Source organism: Eubalaena glacialis, chromosome 11, assembly GCF_028564815.1.
Source record: "Eubalaena glacialis isolate mEubGla1 chromosome 11, mEubGla1.1.hap2.+ XY, whole genome shotgun sequence".
Taxonomy (NCBI): domain Eukaryota; kingdom Metazoa; phylum Chordata; class Mammalia; order Artiodactyla; family Balaenidae; genus Eubalaena; species Eubalaena glacialis.
The window spans coordinates 22,474,625-22,498,360 of record NC_083726.1 but is presented as its reverse complement, the minus strand read 5'-3'; the positions used below and the strand labels follow the sequence as shown (position 1 = coordinate 22,498,360).

General features: G+C 38.2%; 1 protein-coding gene across 5 annotated transcripts in view; it reads right to left on the bottom strand.

The window, feature by feature from the left end:
- The window catches only part of ANKS1B (ankyrin repeat and sterile alpha motif domain containing 1B), a 1,182,139-nt gene that overhangs the window by 719,261 nt on the left and 439,142 nt on the right, over positions 1-23,736 (bottom strand). For all 5 annotated transcript variants that reach the window (XM_061206227.1, XM_061206228.1, XM_061206229.1 and 2 more), the window contains exon 10: positions 8,200-8,365. In XM_061206227.1, the coding sequence (XP_061062210.1) occupies positions 8,200-8,365 (166 nt within the window). The remainder of the gene's footprint in view (positions 1-8,199; positions 8,366-23,736) is intronic.

Below are 23,736 nucleotides of genomic sequence, written 5' to 3'. Positions count from 1 at the left end.
GTTTGCTCTCTTAAATGAGTTAAACATACCCACAGAACTCATGTTGACACTACCCACTTGCTTAGCAGAGATAAACATTAGCCCTAGTCCAGTCTGAATTCTTTTAATTTCAAAAATTTGGCATTAGAATTAAGAAAGCTTCACCATTTCAAAAAATATTTTGGTATAAATAAGTTACAGAACCACCCTCACACTACTACCTATTTCAGGATACTGGGGGAGGTGTAGTGAGGTGTGGAGGATTATTCATCACATGACATTTTCGTTTCAGGTTGACCATAGTTCAGTGAGCACATTAGCAAATTGAATAAAGGTAAACGAGACCCACACTATCCTGGCATGGTACTATTGATTGTGTCCTTTTTATCAGAGATCATTTATTCTTATCCAACAGGATTGGAACAGTCTTCACTGGTGTTGTTGTAAATTGCTCATTAATCAAAATGGATTTATTGAGCATCCATAGTGAGCAAAACCTGTACTAAGTGATTCAAAATAACAGGTTGCCTAGTAACCATAAAATGGAAAAATTCCCCTGTGTAAATGAAAGGCAGATAAGAAAACATTATCTTTGACGGCACCTGACTATTTCATAAGGGATTTTTCTGCTATCATAGCCATGTTATTTTAAGGGTGATATTCATTCATTCATTCACTCATTTAATGATTCATTCATTTATGTAACTGAGTCACCACTACGATTATGTAAGGTCCTTTGCTCAATGCAATAAGGGAAATAAATATGATTCAATACTGACTGAGTAAACATGAGTCTTAGAAAATTTACCAAGCAAGGACTGGACTTCTGTTCATCTTTATTTAATGAGCCTAGTACTAGAGCAATATTATTCTTTATTCCATATAAATCTGTAGTCATTGTGGCATGAGTAAAATGCTCCTTGCAGTGAGTATCCTTCATTTTCTGGTTGAATTGTAAAATCTTGTTGAATATAGATTTACTAGTAAGTTGCTTTCGTATTTAAATTAAACCAGTTGATATGATAAAAAATTTTTTCTTGTGGTCAGGATGAGACCTGTTTTGTACTAGCTCATCTAGTTAATAAGTAAAAGAGACCACAGAGAGGGAACTAACATCCATACTTAACTGATTTTCTGAGAAAAATACATATTCCATACCCATGAATGACAATGGCAGTTACAGCCAAGACCCTCAGGCTGCACAGCCTCTGAGACAAGCAAGTCCGGGCACGACCTGCCCCTGTAGACCCCAACACCCTAATTCACCTCTCCCATCTAGGTATTGAGTTTGTGTGCTCAGTTATAGCCCCTGTATTTCTTTCTTCGGGCTGCTACTAACCTGGTGTTTAAAACAACAGAAATGTATTTTCTCACAGTTCTAGAGGCTGGAAGTCCAAAATCAAGGTGTTGGTAGAACTAGTTCTTCCTGAGGGTTGTGAAGAAAGGATCTGTTCCAGGTCTCGCTCCTTGGCTTGTACATGGCCATCTTCTCCCCATGTCTCTTCACATTGTCTTCCCTCTTTGCACGTCTCTGTGTCTTCCTTTTTATGAGTCATGTTGGATTAGGGCCCACCTAAAGACTTCATTTTAACTTGATGATCTCTATAAAGACCCTGTCTCCAATTCTCCAAATAAGGTCACATTCTGAGGTACTAGGAGTACTAGGGGTTCCAGTACACCTTTTTGGTGAGGGGGATGGGGGCACAAATCAACTCATCATTGTCCCTCTAAAGAAATGGTCATCCCTCCACTCTCTCCATCTCTATCTTTGTCTCTCTCTATTCCTCACTGTCTTTCTTTCTCTCCAGGAAAAGCTTCAGAATGCAGTTCCTGTATGTGTAGAAATCCTCATTTTGTCTGTAAAACTGAGCCAAGTTATCCAGCACAGTTAATCAAAAACTGTAGAATACATACTCTAAGATATAATTCTTTAGTTCCCTTGGCTACTATTTTCCAAATGGCAGAATCCCACAGGGAGAAGGGATGAGCTTCATTCCTACATACCTCTCAGCTTTGTTCCCGCTTCCCCCTCCTCATTGGCATTGCCTTTCTCCTGGCCATCATCATTTTCTGCTGAGACTGTACACTGATCTCCTAATTAATCCTCCTGCCTCTAGCCTCATCTTTGTTCAATCTATCCCCCACGTTGCTTCCTGAGAGATCGTTCTAAAACACAAAAATCTATCATGTCCCTCCTTAAAGTCTGTCAGTGGTTTGACTCTGCTATCCAACCTTCAGCATGTCACTTCTTTTTTTATGCATTTTTCCCTAGTCTCATTCTATGCTCTAACCATGCTATATTGGGCATAGTCTGTGAATGCAGTATGTTCTTCCACACGTCTGAATCTCTGTACACACTATTCACTGGCCTAGAGAGCCATATATTTCCCATTCATTCATCTAACTCTTCCTTCTTTGAGGCTCAGATCAGGCACTACCTCCTGTTCTACTCTCCTGGAACACCTTATGCTCACCTCTCTCATTGAACTTATTACCCTTAATTTTAACACATTCTAAGCTCCTAAATATCAGGACTTTTACCTTTCACTCTGTTTCTTCTGCAACATGCAGCATGAGACCTAGAACACCAGAGGCACTCAATAAATGTTTATTAAGTAAGGAACTGTAGGGTAGTTACCTACCCAGTTCAATCTGAGGGCCTCCAAATGACTCATGTGCATCAAGAGAGGTCTCCTCTTCTAGAAGTCCTACCTTTAGATAATAAGGGACTTAGTAACAAAGGGAAAACATCAGTAACTCTAAGAGAAGTCCGTAACTTCCCCTAAGTTCATGAGCTTAATTAGTTGGTCCTGAGAAGGCAAAGCTAAGCATAGCAGAATGAGAGACTTGGAAGTAACTGGATCCAGGCAAAACCTAAGGTACAGGTTAATGGAATCAACAGAAGGAAAAGACGTGAACTGTTTCCTCATCCAGCCAGATGACAGTTATATTGATGCTCCCTTCTACCTGCTATGTTGTTTATGGAGGGGAATTTTGTGAGGTTCACTTGATAAGGTTCCATCTAGAACTGGAACAGAAACTGCTCTGACTCTCATATTCATCTGTATTCCTATCATTAAAAAAAAATTCTTCCATTTTTAATTCTGGACTCCCTCACCCCTAGAATTCACAATCACAGCCCAAAGTGCAAAAGACCACCAATCATTATAAATTAAGCCTGGGTCAGCTGAGCAAATTGGTTTCTTTTATACTGAATCCAAATGATTGAACACAATTGGGGAAAATTATGTACCCATGCAAATTAACTCTTATCCCACTTAGAAAACAACAATAACAACAAACAACGCAGGCATTGTTGAAGTTTGTATTTTCCAAATGTATCTGTAAGAATATCTTTTTATGATATGACTTCAATAACACTTTTCCATAAAGGGGAAGGGGAATTAAATTCTCTCCAGTTAAATATATTCAGGCTCTTGTCTACAACGGAAGCGATGTTGCCTTCTGAAGCTAAGTTATAAGAAGTAACATAGCTTCTGCCTCGTTCTCTTAGGATACTTGCTCTTGGAACACTTTTACATTCCATGCTGAAGTCCAAGTAGGCCATTCCAGCCATATGAGTAAGGATCGGTCTTGAGAATAGATCCTCCAGCCCCCAGTCAAGTTGCCCCAGTTGATACCACTTGGGGCAGAAAGATGCTATCCCTGCTAAGCCCTTCCCAAAATGCAGATTTATAAGCAAAATAAATGCTCAAACATTAAGTGTTGAGGTGGTTTGTTATATAGCAATCAATAAGCAGAACAGATTCTAATACTTGAAAACAGGGTGCTGCCATAATAAAAATTTAAAATACATGGCACTAATTTTGTGAATGAGGCAGCAGGCAAAAGCTGGAAGAGCCTCAAAATGAGTGCTTGTAAAAGGCTAAAGGCCAAGGAGAGGATTCGTGGAAGTCTAGAAAGCTATGAGAAAGCTGTTGTTGAAGGCTTAAATAGGACAGCAAATGTAATAATTGGAACCTAAAGGCAGGGAGTCATTTATAATAAAGTAGAGGAAAGTTTGGCAACATTGACTTCTGCAATAACATTGAGAAAAGAAATTGAACCAAATGAACTCTATGATCTAGCTAAAGAGATTTCCAGGCAGAATATTTAAAGTCAACCCAGCTTCATCTGGCTGCCCATGATAACATGCCAGTAGAGAGAGGAACTAAAGAATGACCCACTAAATACAAAGAGGCCAGAAATTTCTGGGTACAAAAACAAAACTGGTTTCTCATTTCTAGCTGCTCCAAATGGCAAACAATCCTCAAATAAATAAGGCCAATGACCAAATGTGGGTGAGATACAAGATCATATGTTAAGTCCTAAGAAAGATCTCAGGTAGTGCCACGTAGAAACTTTAAGCCAGACAAAAGACCGTCTAAGGATTTAAGGGCATGCCTCATAGATCCTCCTTGTTTAATAACAGGGTTCCTAAGAACCTCAAGGACATTGTCTCACAGAATTCTTATAAGGAGCACAAGGCAGAGAAAAACTTATCTGAAATATAAGCTTTTGTCTAATGGAGTATAAATTGAAACACAGGAAGTCCACAAAGTTTTAAAAGAAAGTAGATCAGTAGATTATCTCTGTAATATAAAATGAAAAGAGATAATAGAAAATGAAAAGAGGTCTTTTGACCCCTAATCTTCTATAGACAGTAAGCAAGTGAGAAAGATACTCAGCTGTAAACATGTGTTACTTTTTATGGAAAAAGAAGAATGTCTCGGAGGGTGGAACCAAGAGCCACAGAAAACAATTACTACTCCATTGTACTAAGCCTTAATCAAGTAACTGTGCTTGATTAGATTCAGAATTCCCACAGACTAGTGGTGGCTGTATGCCCTATTTTCCCTGTGTTTGAATGGGAGTGTCAATTGTGGTTTTCCTATGCCTTTCCCACTCTTATATGTTATAGGACAGGAGACTGGTAACTTGTCTCTTTAGTTCACAGGTCGGCATTGCCAAGAGCAAAGGTAGTCAAGGACCTATACCATAAGAACTGCAACAGGGAGACTCACACATACCTGAACCTAGTCTGGGAGTTCATGCAGTAATGGGCTGATGTTTGGGAATCCTGAAGGAAAAAATGAGTGTAATTTGCATAGGAAAAGGATATAAATCATTGTGACCAGAGGGCAGACTGTGGAGGATTATATTTTCCAAAAATGACAGCAAAAAGATCTGCCATCTTATATTCCTCAAAATACCTTCAAGCTTATCTTTTATTTATAATGGCATGGCCATTTTATAGTCTGTATCTGATAATTCCAGTATTTGAAGTCTTTCGGGTGTGTAACTGTTCGTTCTTATTTCTGTTGATTCTTGTTTGGGGATCTTTTTCTTTTAGGCTTAATCATTGTAAACTGATCATTTTAATTGCAAAAGTATTTATAGGAATTATTTGGGGCCTAGGAAGATAATACATTCCTCTCTAGACGTTTACATTTGCTTCTGCTTGATGACTGAGGGTATTACTTTAAACTAAATTCATGGACTGATGTTTTTTAGACCATATGGATGATACATTTTGGGTGCAAACCTGTGTGAGGACCAGCTCATGGTTACAACTCCTCAGGAATTTCTCCCCTTCTTCTGCTCACAACAAATCATCTTTTCAGACCTTGCAGTCTCCTTAGAATGAAGGTTATGAGGCAGGACTATTTCTGATTACTGTGAGGGTGTAGCCTCTGTACTCCTAGCTCTACGGAGGAAGGATTTCCGATTAGAATCCTCATGCTGAGCAGGCACAGAGATTTGTTTTCTGTACACAAACCCATAGAGGACTTGAGCACCAAAGTTCAACAGCAGGTTCAGCAAATTCCCTCAGGACAAAAGTGGCTTTAATGCTCCACTGGCTTCCCACCTTCACCAATGTACTGCCTGATTATTTCTTACTAATATACTGATAAAAAGAAGTTCCTAATTTAAATGTTATTCGCTTTACATAATCTTCCTGTCACCTTTTTGATGCTTTTAAGTTTTCCTTTTCTGTATTTTTATCCAGCACGTTTATTGGTTTTCAGCAGGAGAGTTTTTCTAGGCCTATTAGTCTTGTTACCTGGGTCCATGTCTTTTTCATCCCTGTATCCTCAGCATGCAAAGCAATGCCTGGCATGTGAAGGAACTCAATTCGTTTTTGATTGTTTAATGAAAACACAATGCTTTCATTCCTGCTTCCACCAGCCCTAACTTAACACCCTTACTCCCATTCCCTAATTAAGGCTCTTTTAAATTTTCATACATATATACCGTCCATTTTCCTACATTAACTGAGCTTTGCCCCTGATTTCCCCACTATTTTCCCCTGTGACCTCTCCTACAGAAGATCTTTCATTCAACTCTCATTCTCATCATCTCTCAGCACTGTCTTCACTCTCCATGATTGCTTCTGAATCACTCACTATTCTACCTTCATCTGAAATCTGCTGCTCATCTGATGATCATGCTATCTTATTATAACATACTTTTTCTGATTTTATTGTTATTATATGTGGACTTCCAGGCATACCTCCACATTTCTTGAGGATTTCAGTACTTGGTTCACACTTTCTATTCCACTTTATCTCCTAATATAATGCAGCAGCATAACTAACATAGTGTTTAAGAGTACAAGTGGACAACACAAGTTCAAGTCCCAGAACCATCCGCTGTTAACATGTAACCTTGGGAGGTTACCTAATATTTTGGTGCCTCACTTTCCTCACTGTAAATTGGGAATAATGGCATTATTACCTTACAGCATTGTAAGAATTATGTGAAATAATGTATATAAAGCACTTATAATAGTATCTGGCACACAGTAAATTCTCAATAAACTTTAACTATTTTCATGATTATGCTCTTACCTCATCCTAAAATATTCTTTCTGCATGCTTATGATTCATACAACACCCTGGCCTCAATGCTTCTCAAAAATCTACTTGTTCACTTCTATAAAATACCATAGCCTATTACTTAAAATGGTATTTCTGAATTTTACTTTAACCCTTCTCAACATCTAGCTCTTCTTTTCAGTCAATAACCTTTTACAGTACTCAGAAATTGAACCCATATGGAAGTACCTATCTTCTTTGTATTCATGATGCTCTATCTTCTCTTCTCTCTGAGAGAAGCAATGTCTGTGTTTTCTTAGACTAGCTCAGTCTTAATTTCTACCTATTCAATTCTCTCTTTTTACTCTTTGTCTTCAATCTCTTGCTCTCCACTAGCAAATTCCTCCAACTTGTAAACCTGACCAAGTCTTACTTATCCTAAAATAAACTATCCATTTCTCCTTCATACCACTTTCTTTTCATTTTAGCATCATATCTCTTCTTCTAATCCTCTTCAAAGGGTAACCTGTATTCTACACTCCCATTTCCTTATTTTGCATTTCCGAGTGTCTCACTGTTAACTTCCAGAAACCTGGTTTTATCACATCACTTCTTAAACTCACTATTCAAAGATAGGCAGCAATTGGATTATCAAACCAAAAAAAAAAAAAAAAGCCTCTCCTCAGAACTTCTCCTACAACTTCTTTGCAGCTTTGAATATGCTGACCACCCACTTGAAGCTTTCCTCCCTCATTAGCTTTCATGTTAACTACTGTGCATTCTTTCTTAGAGGCAGTGGCAAAGGAACAGAATGCAAACATGATGGTAGTCAAAAACTCATGTTCAAGCAAAGGCCCCCCAATGTATAGATCTTAAATAAGACACTTAGCTCCAATCTCCTTATCAGTAAAATAGGCATAATATTTGTTTGCCTTGCTCACCAGTTTATAATGCAAAAAATAAAACAATGTATCTGAAAATACCACCAAAGAGATAAAATACACAAAGTAGCTGAGTATGCTTTGATAACCTGTAAGCAGATAGGATGCAGGAAAGTATATTGAAAGACTCTTGCTACCAAATTTGCTATGAACTCTAAAGGACCCAAAGTTTTGTATCTGACCTAGAAGGTTTTTCACTATTAAAAGGTTTCAGTGTCTTCACCATGACAGAACCATCTCCATGAGGGTCGTGCCAAGAAGTTAAGAGACTTCACATCAAAAATGCTCTAACTTACCTGGACTCACTTCAAAATGCAAAAAAATAAAAGTAAAAATCATTGTGACTATATTGGGGCACTTTCATTTTTTAAATATTGTGTGAAATCTAAATATTAATAACACATCTTCACATATGCAGGCATATAAATTGAATTGGTCCAAATGTCAGTAAGAAATATTACCAGTTCTTGGAGAAGGGGCCCTTGCAATTTCTAAGGAGCAAGGTTTCTTTGTAACTGCTGTGTCCATGAGATCACATAGAAAGTTCTCATTTTCTGAAGGAAATGTATCCAGAGAAGCAGATGGTACAATTTCCATAGTGTAATTCCTCTTCTTTGGATAGGACTCCTGAAAGGAAGGAGAAAAAATAAAAATAGCTTTGTGATAAAGACACAGCCTGTTTAATTTATAAAAACTAGAAAAAATAATAAGGTTCGTCAGTTCTTCTAAAAGTGATTGACAGGTGATGATTCATCTGTTTGAATAAGTTATGCAACAGTGTAACTCCAATATTATCAGTGATCTTTTTAGAAGGGTCTTTATAATTTGGTTCCCCTGACGTTATCAGGGGAGGTCCTGATCTCCTGTCATGAGATCTTTTTGTAATATATGTGTATTTTCTACTTGTGGCATAAACTGTTGTTTAACTAACCCACAGTCATTCCCACAACTTTACTCCTTTGCTTGCTTCCTAGAGATATGACTCAGGTTTTGGCCAGTTAGATATAAGGGGAAATTTGCTGGGAGGCTTCTGGAAAAATATTTTTCTTCAGAGAAAAGACATGTGAAGAGGCTTTTTAAGAGCCTTGGCCTTCCTTGGTTTCCTCTCTCTGCGTGCAGCCTTGATGTCTGGAGGGGGCAGGCATGTTGTAACCATAGGCAGTAAGCCTCTTACCTCAAAAAGCTAACAGGCCAAGAATGGCAACAGAAGGGTAAAAAAGCCTGGGACCTAGATGGTATCACTGAGCTGCTCAAATAGCCCCAGGACCAGTTTCTTCAGGCTTCTTAAGCAAATATTAAAGTTCTTATTGTTTGAGTCATTGCTAATTGGGTTTTCAGTCACTTAGAAGTAAATGCGTTCCCACCCAACACACTTCCTTAGTGAATACTGCTAACTAATATACTAAGGTTACTCTTTTCAGGTTAGGATAAAATTAAGGTCCAATTCTATATTACTGATTCTTCAATATATTCTAAAAACTGAAATTTGTTTCATTTTACAAGATCTTTATTTCTTATACAAGGCATTAATGGTCAGCAAATATTTATTGGGCATCTATCATATACATCTAGGACTGTGCTAACTGCTGGAGATTTAAAAAAACGAGTAAGACATAATCCTTGCCCTCAGAAAGTTCACAGTTTACTAGAGAAGAAAAACAGATTATCTGCATGATGAATTTCACAATTAATCATGTTTTACTTTTGAATTTGTTATCTTTATAAACCATACTTCACTATCAAAAGAAAAAGACAAATAAGAAGAAAAATTAACTCACTTTCAAAAAATCTTCTAAGATATATCCAAGGGTTGGTAAAGATTTAGTACAAGCTCCTGTTTTTTTCTATAATGATACTTACAGTATAGTAGAATAAGTATTCAAGGTCAGTGTAATTGCTTTCAGACTATACCAGACCCTCACACATCAGAGTCAATTATGTTCACTCTACTCTATTGAAAGCAGGAAATTGGGAGTAATTTATTTTTAACAACAAAGGGTGACAAAGTTGAAAGTGTCCAGAGGAAAGCAATTAGGATGGTATGTGATTTAAAAACCATGTCACAGAAGAAATGATGAAAGGAACTGCAGTGTTCTATCCCAGAGAAGCCTTACAGCTGCATAATAGTTTTCTCAACATATTTGCAAGTCTGTCCCTCAAGAGCTATCCCACAAAGTGGAGAAGGGGATAAGTTGTTGTGGTAGATTTATTCTAAAGTTCTTAAAGGTAGAACAAAGAGCAATGTTTATTAGTCAAGGAGGGCAAATTTGGGCCAACACAAAAAATAATTTTCTGTGAATTAACAATATTGCTTATCTTCTAAAATAAAAATGCACTGACAGGGCTTCCCTGGTGGTGCAGTTGTTAAGAATCCACCTGCCAATGCAGGGGACACGGGTTCGAGCCCTGGTCCAGGAAGATCCCACATGCCGCGGAGTAACTAAGCCCATGCGCCACAACTACTGCGCCTGTGCTCTAGAGTCCGCGTGCCACTACTACTGAAGCCCGCGCACCTAGAGCCTGTGCTCCGCAACAAGAGAAGCCACCGCAATGAGAAGCCTGTGCACCGCAACAAAGAGCAGCCCCTGCTCGCCGCAACTAGAGAAAGCCCACACGCAGCAACGAAGACCCAATGCAGCCAAAAGTAAATAAATAAATTTAAAAATAAAATAAAATAAAATAACAGGCAAAGATAAATATTAAAAAAATGCACTGATATAATAATTAGCTAAAAAATAGCACTAGAAAGCAACAGAACTCCTCATTAAGTGGAAATGTTTACACAGAACTATCGATTGATAAAATTATGTATAAAACACACCAGGTGACTGTAAACTCCATGAAAGCTGGAATTTCTCTTGTTCACCACTCTATCCCCAGAATCTAATATAACTCCTGCCACATAATGGGTCCTCAATAAGTATTTTGATCAACTGAACAGTCTCTAATGTCTTTTCAAACAAATCTGAATACCAGTTAGGAAAAGGATAATGCCTTTTAAAGATGTAAATTACTTTACTCTTCTGTTTTTTTAAAATTATTGTTTACTGCTTTGCATATCAAAAGTGAAAAAAATGAGATTACAGTAAGATTGTAATAAGCCTATGAAAAAAGAGTCTCCAGCTTAAACCCTAGTTCATCCTAAAATTAATCAGAACAACCCATTCTTCATGGATTTGATTAAGTTGGACTTTTACTGTGTTTATAAAGAATTATGAGGATTTTAAAGGCCTTGAAAACTACTTTGAAATTTAACCACACAGGGTGAGTTAGTATATTAAGTATATATATTTGTTAGAGAAATATTAGAAACTATAAAGAAAGAGAAAAAAATATCACATGAAAGCCCAGCATGCTCAGATAACTAACAGTAACATTTTGGTGTATATTCTCCCAGATGGCTTCCGTGTGTGTAGACATGTGGGTGTGTGCAAAGGAAAGACCAACTATTTTAAACAATAATGAAGTACACTATCTTCTGCTTCCTAAGGGAGTGCCATCATTTCTCATTGGCGTAGAAGTCTGTAGTACGCACATGGCTTTCTTATGGAAAGTGAGGGCCCCAAGGGAAGGAGATAGTAAAACAAAGATAGCAAAGCCGTACCTTTGTAACCAAATATTTCATATTACCAAAAAAGCAGGGCATTCAACGAAATACCTGACAAGTATCCCTTGAAAGAGGATATATGAGATTATAAAATAATAAAATATATCCACGTGTGTCCATGTTTAAGAGATTGATCATTACCACTGAGATCTGCCCCTCCCATCCCATGCTCCCCTTTCCATTCCCACCCCTTCCCTTGGCAACCAGGGCTAAATCTTGTTCTGAACGTTGTGTTTATAATTCCCTGGATTGCTGTTAAAATTTATCTATGTATGTAAGTATCAATAAAGAATAAATGGTTTTGTACTGTATGCTTTTGAATTTCATATATATAATATAAAATGCTCTTGCTCTTCTGTGACTTTTTTCAATCAATATTATGCTTCTGAGTTTCATTTATTTTCAGTGTGATGCAGGAGTCCACCATACAGGTATACCACAAATTCATTTACACATTCTCCCAACAACGGACTTTTAAACATTTCCCAGATGTCTTGTTATTAAGAAAAATGTTGCTATGGATATTCCTGTACAAAGTACCTTCATACAAGTAACCAGGGTACATTACCTATTCCAGTAGTCATGGGACAGAGAATCAAGAATAGACACAAGATGTGAAAAATGAATGGAATCAAAAGTTCTACACAAATAGGAATTTATAGCAAGAGGTGGTCATGAGAATTGAGATTGGATGCCTTGTAGATTCTACAGAAATCTTAAGGAGGGCATTGTGTTTTCCCACCCCAAGAAGGATAAAAGTTCAAGAGATTTTCTGTAAGTCTTACATAAAGATATTACGTATAAATAAAGATATTACATGCAATGTTTTCTGATTTGGTATTTACCTCTAGTAATGTATTCTGAACAAGTTTCAATGACAAATATATGTCTACATGATGAATTTAAGTCCCAGTACATGCATAGTCATAATTTATTTAGTCAATCTTATCATACTGAAATTTTAATGTTTTTCTTTTAAGGGAACACTCTTGTGCATATATCTTTGTTTACATGCTCAACTAGTTCTTTTGAAATGGAATTCCTGTAACAATAGTTATACACCATATGCTTACATATAACTGAATCTGTTTCTGGATTTTATAATTGTTCCATATGTCAGTCTATTCTAGTACCACAATCATACTGCTTTGATTATTGAAGCCTTAAAATTAATTTTACTATCTGGTAGGCTATGTCTCTCCTCATATTCATCCTTATCAAAGTATCGATGATTATCCTCATGTTTATTTTTCAAAAAACATCTTTAAACATTTTTGTCAATTTCTCCTTAAATCATTATCTCCCCTTTGTTTCCTGTCAGTAAACAGTACTTCCATACACCAGCCACTCAAACCACCTGGGAATTATTCTTCATTCTCACTCTTCCTCAACATCATACCCACTCATTCCCCAAGTCCCATATTCAACACTGAATTAGGTATCTCAAACACATTCATTTCCCTCTACCACCACTACAACCCTGGTCCGGGTCACCACTGTATCTCACTTGAACTGCTAGAAGAACTTCCAAACTGGTCTCCTTGCCTCTAGTCTTGCTCCTCTCCCAGTTAATTCACTTTCAAACATGAGCATGAGGTTACTAAGAGTAAGTCAGGTCAAAATAAATTCATTTCCTTTCATTATAACTTGATTTGATGAGAGAATCATAAAATGTTCTAGTCACAGTACCTACTGATTCTTTTTAAACATTTAACATGGTCTTTCATAATATCTCAGAATTTCCATGCTGAATGATTTCATTAAATGCATTAATGATCCAGGTAGTAAACTCATTAAAATAACAAGATCTGGAAGAATAAACTAAAGGTTAAACATAATCCCATTAATCTGTAAAATAAATGGGGTTAATAACTAAAGACCTGGGGTCTGGGCAAGATGGCAGAAGAGTAAGACGCGGAGATCACCTTCCTTCCCACAGATACATTAGAAATACATCTACACGTGGAACTGCTCCTATAGAACACCCACTGAACGCTGGCAGAAGATGTCAGACCTCCCAAAAGGCAAGAAACTCCCCACGTACTTGGGTAGGGCAAAAGAAAAAAGAAATAACAGAGACAAAAGAATAGGGATGGGACCTGCACCAGTGGGAGGGAGCTGTGAAGGAGGAAAGGTTTCCACACACTAGGAAGCCCCTTCGCGGGCAGAGACTGCGGGTGGCAGAGGGGGGAAGCTTCGGAGCCACGGAGGAGAGCGCAGCCACAGGGGTGCGGAGGGCAAAGCGGAGAGATTCCCGCACAGAGGCTCGGCGCTGAGCAGCACTCACCAGAGGCTTGTCTGCTCACCCGACGGGACGGGCGGGGGCTGGGAGCTGAGGCTCGGGCTTCGGTCGGATTACAGGGAGAGGACTGGGGTTGGCTGCATGAACACAGCCTGAAGGGGTTAGCGCACCACAGCTAGCCGGGAGGGAGTCCGGGAAAAAGTCTGCAGCTGCCAAAGAGGCAAGAGACTTTCTTGCCTCTTTGTTTCACGGTGCGCGAGGAGAGGGGATTAAGAGCGCCGCCTAAACGAGCTCCAGAGACAGGCGCGAGCCGCGGCTATCAGCGCGGACCCCAGGGACGGGCATGAGACGTTAAGGCTGCTGCTGCCGCCACCAAGAAGCCTGTGCGCAAGCACAGGTCACTCTCCACACCTCCCCTCCCAGGAGCCAGTGCAGCCCGCCACAGCCAGGCTCCCGTGATCCGGGGACAAGTTCCCCGGGAGAACGCACAGCGCTCCTCAGGCTGCTGCAACGTCACGCCGGCCTCTGCCGCCACAGGCTCCCCGCATCTGTACCCTTCCTTCCCCCCGGCCTGAGTGAGCCAGAGCCCCCGAAGCAGCTGCTCCTTTAACCCCGTTCTGTCTGGGCTGGAAACAGACGCCCTCAGGCGACCTACACGCAGAGGCGGGTCCAAATCCAAAGCTGAACCCCGGGAGCTGTACGAACAAAGAAGAGAAAGGGAAATCTCTCCCAGCAGCCTCAGAAGCAGCGGATTAAAGCTCCACAAACAACTTGATGTGCCTGCATCTGTTGAATACCTGAATAGACAACGAACCATCCCAAATTCAGGAGGTGGACTTTGGGAGCAGGATATATTAATTTTTCCCCTTTTCCTTTTTTTGTGAGTGTATATGTGTATGCTTCTGGGTGAGATTTTGTCTGTATAGCTTTGCTTTCACCATTTGTCCTAGGGTTCGGTCTGTCCGTTTTTTTTTTTTTTTTCACTTAAAATTTTTTTTTTCTTAACAAATGTTTTCTTAATAATTATTTCCTTATTTTCTATTTGTAAAAATTAAAAAAATTTTTTTTCTTAATAAGTTTTTTCATATTTTTTATTTTAAAAAATTAAAAATTTTTTTCTTACTAAATTTTTTTCTTAATAATTTTTTTATTTTTTATTATAAAAAATTAATAAATTTATTTTAAAAAATTTAAAAAAAATTTTTAATAATTTTTTTCTTATTTTTTACTATAATAGCTTCATTTTATTTTATTTTATTTTATTCTATCCTCTTTCTTTCTTTCTTTCTATTTTTTCCTCCCTTGTATTCTGAGCTTTGTGGATGAAAGGCTCTTGGTGCTCCAGCCAGACATCAGAGCTGTGCCTCTGAGGTGGGAGAGCCAACTTCAGGACACTGGTCCACAAGAGACCTCCCAGCTCCACGTAACACCAAAAGGCAAAAATCTCTCAGAGATCTCCATCTCAACATCAAGACCCAGCTTCACTCAACGACCAGCAGGCTACAGTGCTGGACACCCTATGCCAAACAACTAGCAAGACAGGAACACAGCCCCATCCATTAGCAGAGAGGCTGCCTAAAATCATAATAAGGCCACAGACACCCCAAAACACACCACCAGATGTGGACGTGCCCACCAGAAAGACAAGATCCAGCCCCATCCACCAGAACACAGGCACTAGTCCCCTCCACCAGGAAGCCTACACAACCCACTGAACCAACCTTAGCCACTGGGGACAGATACCAAAAACAACGGGAACTACGAACCTGCAGCCTGTGAAAAGGAGACCCCAAACACAGTAAGATAAGCAAAATGAGAAGACAGAAAAACACACAGCAGATGAAGGAGCAGGGTCAAAACACACCAGACCTAACAAATGAAGAGGAAATAGGCAGTCTACCTGAAAAGAATTCAGAATGATAGTAAAGATGATCCAAAATCGTGGAAATAGAATAGACAAAATGCAAGAAACATTTAACAAGGACGTAGAAGAACTAAAGAGGAACCAAGCAACGATGAAAAAACACAATAAATGAAATTAAAAATACTCTAGAAGGGATCAATAGCAGAATAACTGAGGCAGAAGAACGGATAAGTGACCTGGAAGATAAAATAGTGGAAATAACTACTGCAGAGCAGAATAAAGAAAAAAGAATGAAAAGAACTGAGGACAGTCTCAGAGACCTCTGGGACAACATTAAACGCACCAACATTCGAATTATAGGGGTCCCAGAAGAAGAAGAGGAAAAGAAAGGGACTGAGAAAATATTTGAAGAGATTATAGTTGAAAACTTCCCTAATATGGGAAAGGAAATAGTTAATCAAGTCCTAGAAGCACAGAGAGTCCCATACAGGATAAATCCAAGGAGAAACACACCAAGACACATAATAATCAAACTGTCAAAAATTAAATATAAAGAAAACATATTAAAAGCAACAAGGGAAAAACAACAAATAACACACAAGGGAATCCCCATAAGGCTAACAGCTGATCTTTCAGCAGAAACTCTGCAAGCCAGAAGGGAGTGGCAGGATATACTTAAAGTGATGAAGGAGAAAAAGCTACAACCAAGGTTACTCTACCCAGCAAGGATCTCATTCAGATTTGATGGAGAAATTAAAACCTTTACAGACAAGCAAAAGCTGAGAGAGTTCAGCACCACCAAACCAGCTTTACAACAAATGCTAAAGGAACTTCTCTAGGCAAGAAACACAAGAGAAGGAAAACACCTACAACAACAAACCCAAAACATTGAAGAAAATGGGAATAGGAACATACATATCGATAATTACCTTAAATGTAAATGGATTAAATGCTCCAACCAAAAGACACAGACTGGCTGAATGGATACAAAAACAGGACCCATATATATGCTGTCTACAAGAGACCCACTTCAGACCTAGAGACACATACAGACTGAAAGTGAGGGGATGGAGAAAGATATTCCATGCAAATGAAAATCAAAATAACGCTGGAGTAGCAATTCTCATATCAGACAAAATAGACTTTAAAATAAAGACTATTACAAGAGACAAAGAAAGACACTATATAATGATCAAGGGATCGATCCAAGAGGAAGGTATAACAATTGTAAATATTTATCCATCCAACATAGGAGCACCTCAATACATAAGGCAAATACTAACAGCCATAAAAGGGGAAATTGACAGTAAAACAATCATAGTAGGGGACTTTAACACCCCACTTTCACCAATGGACAGATCATCCAAAATGAAAATAAATAAGGAAACACAAGCTTTAAATGATACATTAAACAAGGTGGACTTAATTGATATTTATAGGACATTCCACCCAAAAACAACAGAACACACATTCTTCTCAAGTGCTCATGGAACATTCTCCAGGATAGATCATATCTTGGGTCACAAATCAAGCCTTGGTAAATTTAAGAAAATTGAAATCGTATCAAGTATCTTTTCCGACCACAACGCTATGAGACTAGATATCAATTACAGGAAAAGATCTGTAAAAAATACAAACACATGGAGGCTACACAATACACTACATAATAACGAAGTGATCACTGAAGAAATCAAAGGGGACATCAAAAAATACCTAGAAACAAATGACAATGGAGACACGACGACCCAAAACTTATGGGATGCAGCAAAAGCAGTTCTAAGAGGGAAGTTTATAGCAATACAAGCCTACATCAAGAAACAGGAAACATCTCGAATAAACATCCTAACCTTGCACTTAAAGCAATTAGAGAAAGAAGAACAAAAAAACCCCAAAGCTAGCAGAAGGAAAGAAATCATAAAGATCAGATCAGAAATAAATGAAAAAGAAATGAAGGAAACAATAGCAAAGATCAATAAAACTAAAAGCTGGTTCTTTGAGAAGATAAACAAAATTGATAAACCATTAGCCAGACTCATCAAGAGAAAAAGGGAGAAGACTCAAATCAATAGAATTAGAAATGAAAAAGGAGAAGTAACCACTGACACTGCAGAAATACAAACGATCATGAGACATTACTACAAGCAACTCTATGCCAATAAAATGGACAACCTGGAAGAAATGGACAAATTCTTAGCAATGCACAACCTGCCGAGACTGAACCAGGAAGAAATAGAAAATATGAACAGACCAATCACAAGCACTGAAATTGAAACTGTGATTAAAAATCTTCCAACAAACAAAAGCCCAGGACCAGATGGCTTCACAGGCGAATTCTATCAAACATTTAGAGAAGAGCTAACACCTATCCTTCTCAAACTCTTCCAAAATATTGCAGAGGGAGGAATACTCCCCAACTCATTCTACGAGGTCACCATCACCCTGATACCAAAACCAGACAAAGATGTCACAAAGAAAGAAAACTACAGGCCAATATCACTGATGAACATAGATGCAAAAATCCTCAACAAAATACTAGCAAACAGAATCCAACAGCACATTAAAAGGATCATACACCATGATCAAGTGGGGTTTATTCCAGGAATGCAAGGATTCTTCAATATACGCAAATCAATCAACGTGATACATCATATTAACAAATTGAAGGAGAAAAACCATATGATCATCTCAATAGATGCAGAGAAAGCTTTCGACAAAATTCAACACCCATTTATGATAAAAGCCCTGCAGAAAGTAGGCATAGAGGGAACTTTCCTCAACATAATAAAGGCCATATATGACAAACCCACAGCCAACATTGTCCTCAATGGTGAAAAACGGAAACCATTTCCACTAAGATCAGGAACAAGACAAGGTTGCCCACTCTCACCACTATTATTCAACATAGTTTTGGAAGTTTTAGCCACAGCAATCAGAGAAGAAGAAGAAATAAAAGGAATCCAAATCGGAAAAGAAGAAGTAAAGCTGTCACTGTTTGCAGATGACATGATACTATACGTAGAGAATCCTAAAGATGCTACCAGAAAACTACTAGAGCTAATCAATGAATTTGGTAAAGTAGCAGGATACAAAATTAATGCACAGAAATCTCTTGCATTCCTATATACTAATGATGAAAAATCTGAAAGAGAAATTAAGAAAACACTCCCGTTTACCACTGCAACAAAAAGAATAAAATATCTAGGAATAAACCTACCTAAGGAGACAAAAGACCTGTATGCAGAAAATTATAAGACACTGATGAAAGAAATTAAAGATGATACAAATAGATGGAGAGATATACCATGTTCTTGGATTGGAAGAATCAACATTGTGAAAATGACTCTACTACCCAAAGCAATCTACAGATTCAATGCAATCCCTATCAAACTACCACTGGCATTTTTCACAGAACTAGAACAAAAAATTTCACAATTTGTATGGAAACACAAAAGACCCCGAATAGCCAAAGCAATCTTGAGAACGAAAAATGGAGCTGGAGGAATCAGGCTCCCTGACTTCAGACTATATTACAAAGCTACAGTAATCAAGACAGTTTGGTACTGGCACAAAAACAGAAACATAGATCAATGGAACAGGATAGAAAGTCCAGAGATAAACCCATGCACATATGGTCACCTTATCTTTGATAAAGGAGGCAAGCATATACAGTGGAGAAAAGACAGCCTCTTCAATAAGTGGTGCTGGGAAAACTGGACAGGTACATGTAAAAGTATGAAATTAGAACACTCCCTGACACCATACACAAAAATAAACTCAAAATGGATTAAAGACCTAAGTGTAAGGCCAGACACCATCAAACTCTTAGAGGAAAACATAGGCAGAACACTCTATGACATAAATCACAGCAAGATCCTTTTTGACCCACCTCCTAGAGAAATGGAAATAAAAACACAAATAAACAAATGGGACCTAATGAAACTTAAAAGCTTTTGCACAGCAAAGGAAACCATAAACAAGACCTAAAGACAACCCTCAGAATGGGAGAAAATATTTGCAAATGAAGCAACTGACAAAGGATTAATCTCCAAGATTTACAAGCAGCTCATGCAGCTCAATAACAAAAAAACAAACAACCCAATCCAAAAATGGGCAGAAGACCTAAATAGACATTTCTCCAAAGAAGATATACAGATTGCCAACAGACACATGAAAGAATGCTCAACATCATTAATCATTAGAGAAATGCAAATCAAAACTACAATGAGGTATCATCTCACACCGGTCAGAATGGCCATCATCAAAAACTCTAGAAACAATAAATGCTGGAGAGGGTGTGGAGAAAAGGGAACCCTCTTGCACTGTTGGTGGGAATGTAAATTGATACAGCCACTATGGAGAACAGTATGGAGGTTCCTTAAAAAACTAAAAATAGAACTACCATACGACCCAGCAATCCCACTACTGGGCATATACCCTGAGAAAACCATAATTCAGAAAGAGTCATGTACCAAAATGTTCATTGCAGCTCTATTTACAATAGCCAGGACATGGAAGCAACCTAAGTGTCCATCATCGGATGAATGGATAAAGAAGATGTGGCACATATATACAGTGGAATATTACTCAGCCATAAAAAGAAATGAAATGGAGGTATTTGTAGTGTGGTGGATAGAGTTAGAGTCTGTCATACAGAGTGAAGTAAGTCAGAAAGAGAAAAACAAATACAGTATGCTAACACATATATATGGAATCTAAGGAAAAAAAAAAAAAAAAAAAGGTCATGAAGAACCTAGTGGCAAGACGGGAATAAAGACACAGACCTACTAGAGAATGGACTTGAGGATATGGGGAGGGGGAGGGGTAAGATGTGACAGGGTGAGAGAGTGGCATGGACATATATACACTACCAAATGTAAAATAGACAGTTAATGGGAAGCAGCCGCATAGCACAGGGAGATCAGCTCGGTGCTTTGTGACCACCTAGAGGGGTGGGATAGGGAGGGTGGGAGGGAGGGAGACACAAGAGGGAAGAGATATGGGAACATATGTATATGTATAACTGATTCACTTTGTTATAAAGCAGAAACTAACACACCATTGTAAAGCAATTATACTCCAATAAAGATGTTTAAAAAAAAAAAAAAAAGAAACTTATACTGAAACATCAATAATGGTTTACACTAACCTGTTGATTTTTTAAATAACATGATATATTCTATGATCATTTAAAAAAAAAAAAAAAAGAAAACTAAAGACCTGCTTGTCTAGTACCTAGCAAATTGCCATGTTCATAGTAGGACTCGACGAATATATGCTAAAAAATAAATATATAAAATAGCTAACATTTCAGTCAGTATTTTAAGGCCTGATTCCTCATCTAGAATTAAAGAACCATAGAGGCAAAGACTACAACCATCTTTTTCACATAGTATGCACTTAATAAACATTTGTTGAATTAATGAAATCTGAAATAATGTCATTCAAAAACTATCACAGATTCAAATCACTGTAAGAAGAATAGCAACTTATACTTATGAAGTGTTTTACAGTCTGCAAAGTAAATAGTGTTTCATTTAGCCAGATGATTCGCATTTAGCTCTCATAACAATCCTCCTAATATTACTATTATCCCCATTCAGAAACTAAGGCTTGGAATTATTAGGTGTCCAATATTAACCAACATCTGGTTAATGAAAGTTTTGGGGCTACAACCTAGGTCTTATCTCAGCAAATCTAGTGTTCATACTATTGTATCCCAGACAAAAGGACTATGACAAGATCTTTATTGCCATAACTAAGGGAAAGAGGCAACTCTGTCCATTGCTAGGTAGTATCTAACCCTGCCAACCTCTTAGCCTTTGCAAGCCCTCTTCCTTACTGTGGGAAATGTGGATTTTGATACACAGATTAATTGCCAAAATACTCTTGATGGTAAATCCTGGCAATGGACCAGAGAGATTAAAAGAATTGAGGTCCAACAGTTTGTGATTCACTTTTCAAGGCTCCATTGTACCTAGTCTAGCAAAATTTGGCTCCAATTTGGTTAGCAGCTTTTGCTTTTTTCTTGATATCTGGCCTCTATCTTTATTTGAATGCCTGGTTCCTGAATCCCAGACTTGTTTCTGTGGTTGAATTTTTATAATCGTAGCATGCCTAAGACTGTGTTCTCTGCCTTGGTCTTTGCTAACTCTTTTCTGAGGGACTAATGGCTTGTCCCCAAATCCTAAACAGGTCCCTAACTTCATACTGCCTAACTTCATAGCCCCTGAGAGAGTGTTTAGCTTTGATGCTTACTTAGTCACTTTTATCCTACCTGTTATAGTTAGTTGTGCAATGTGTGGACCAAATAGTGCTTCTTAAAAAAAGATGCATACTGAGAGCACTGAATAAATTGATATTATACCCCTCAAGAAAAATAAACTTTAGTAATAAAAAGTCTACATAATATGCTTTCACTTGTTTGCACTGCGTTCCTATAAAAGTTTAAAATCATCAGGAGTGGGCTCAGTCTAACAAGTCAAAGTTTATTAGTGATTAAATACGAGGTCCTATGGTTCAGTACAGAAATGACTTTTAAAAATTCAGTATGTGGGTATATGGATTAGCAATACCATGAAAAAAGAAACAGGAGTTACAGCTGACAGTATGAGTCAGAGTGTAATGCACCAGTTAAAGACATAATGTGACACTGGCTGATTTAATATAAGAATGATATTTAAACCAGGGAACGTGACAGCCCCCCCTTCCTCTGTGATAATTAGAATTGGGAATAATCTGGTTTAGGAATTTTGTAAAAGACAGGCTAACTGTATGATATTGACCATCCTTTGGAAAGTGGTGCAAGATTGTATTCATCAAAGGGGCCGAAGGATACTTGGCCTTTGACTTATGAAAAACCTTAGCAACAATCAGGGACCCAGGTATGGGCACAGTCGTTTCTCAATAGTACCAATGATGTAGCTTTTTAAATTAGAAATAAGGTGACCTAGAGGCTTTTCTAGACTACTTTGACAAGACATCTCTGTGAACCTACCTATTAATACAGCTATTTCTTAACCACATAGGGGAAACTGAAGCAGCTTAACCAGCACTGCAGCAAACCACACCTGGTACACTTAGCTTGGTACTGGGGCCTACATTTGAGGAGCTGCAAAGATGAAATGGACTATCTTCTCTGCACATGGGTAAGGAAAGTGCTGAGTATCAAACCCATGTCATGTGGGGAAAGATTGAAGAAGAAAAGGTGCAGGAAAACACGTATCACAAGTATTTGAAAAATAGAAGAATGACTAGAATTGCTAGAAAGAGTGCAGATAGATGGTAACAAGGCTGACTACCAGAGCTTCCCAGTATGAAATGGGCTGCTTAGCAAGTAGCAGGTTCTCTGCCACTGAAAGTCTTCAAGCCTAGTCTGATCAATACAAAGCATCTCCTAAGAATAGAAGATGGTGGTTTGACTTAGATGAGTTTGAAGATGTTAGGTAAAAAAGACAATGGGAATAGAATTATTATGTTAGTACTATGATACAAACTACCTGCATATTTTCTCTGCTTCCTGAATTCTTTTTCTGATAATGGGAAAAGTAATACTAATGCAAGGGAGTGTAGGCTTATGGCTCTTTCAAAGTTAGAGATGACTCACAATTCTAAATGATTCACAGTAGGTGAAAACTTTTGGAAGTGGTCTTGCTGCTCTGCCATGTCCTGCAGTATCAAGAAAAGTATGCCCTGCAGACTTACAATGACATTAAAATAAGGAAGACTACAACATAAATATGGAATATTAAGAAAAATAAGAAAATAAGAGATTTTGAGTGGGAGAGAAAAATGAGTGACAACAAGACCACCCTACGGAAAGGAGAATTGATAACAATGGTAGGCAGAATAATAGCCTCTCAAAGATGTCCATGTCCTAATCCCCAAAACCTGTGAATATATCATGTCACATGGCAATAGGGGCTTTGCAGATGTATTAAGGATCTTGAGATGGGGAGATCATCCTGGATTATCCAGGTGGCCCAGTATCACAACGGTCATTATAAATGAAAGAGGGAAGGAGAGTCAGTGTCAGACTGATGCAATGTAAGAGACTTGACTGACCATTGCTGGCTTTGAAGGTGTAAGGCAGCCATGAGCCAAGGAATGAACACAGCTCATAGAAGATAGAAAAGGCAAGAAAACAGATTCTCCCCCTAGAGTCTCCAGAAAGGAATGAAGCCCTATCAACACCTTGGACTTAGCCCAGTGGGACGCATTCTGGACTTCCAGAATTGTAAAATAATAAAGTTATGGGTTTTTTAAGCTGCTAAGTTTGTGGTTATTGG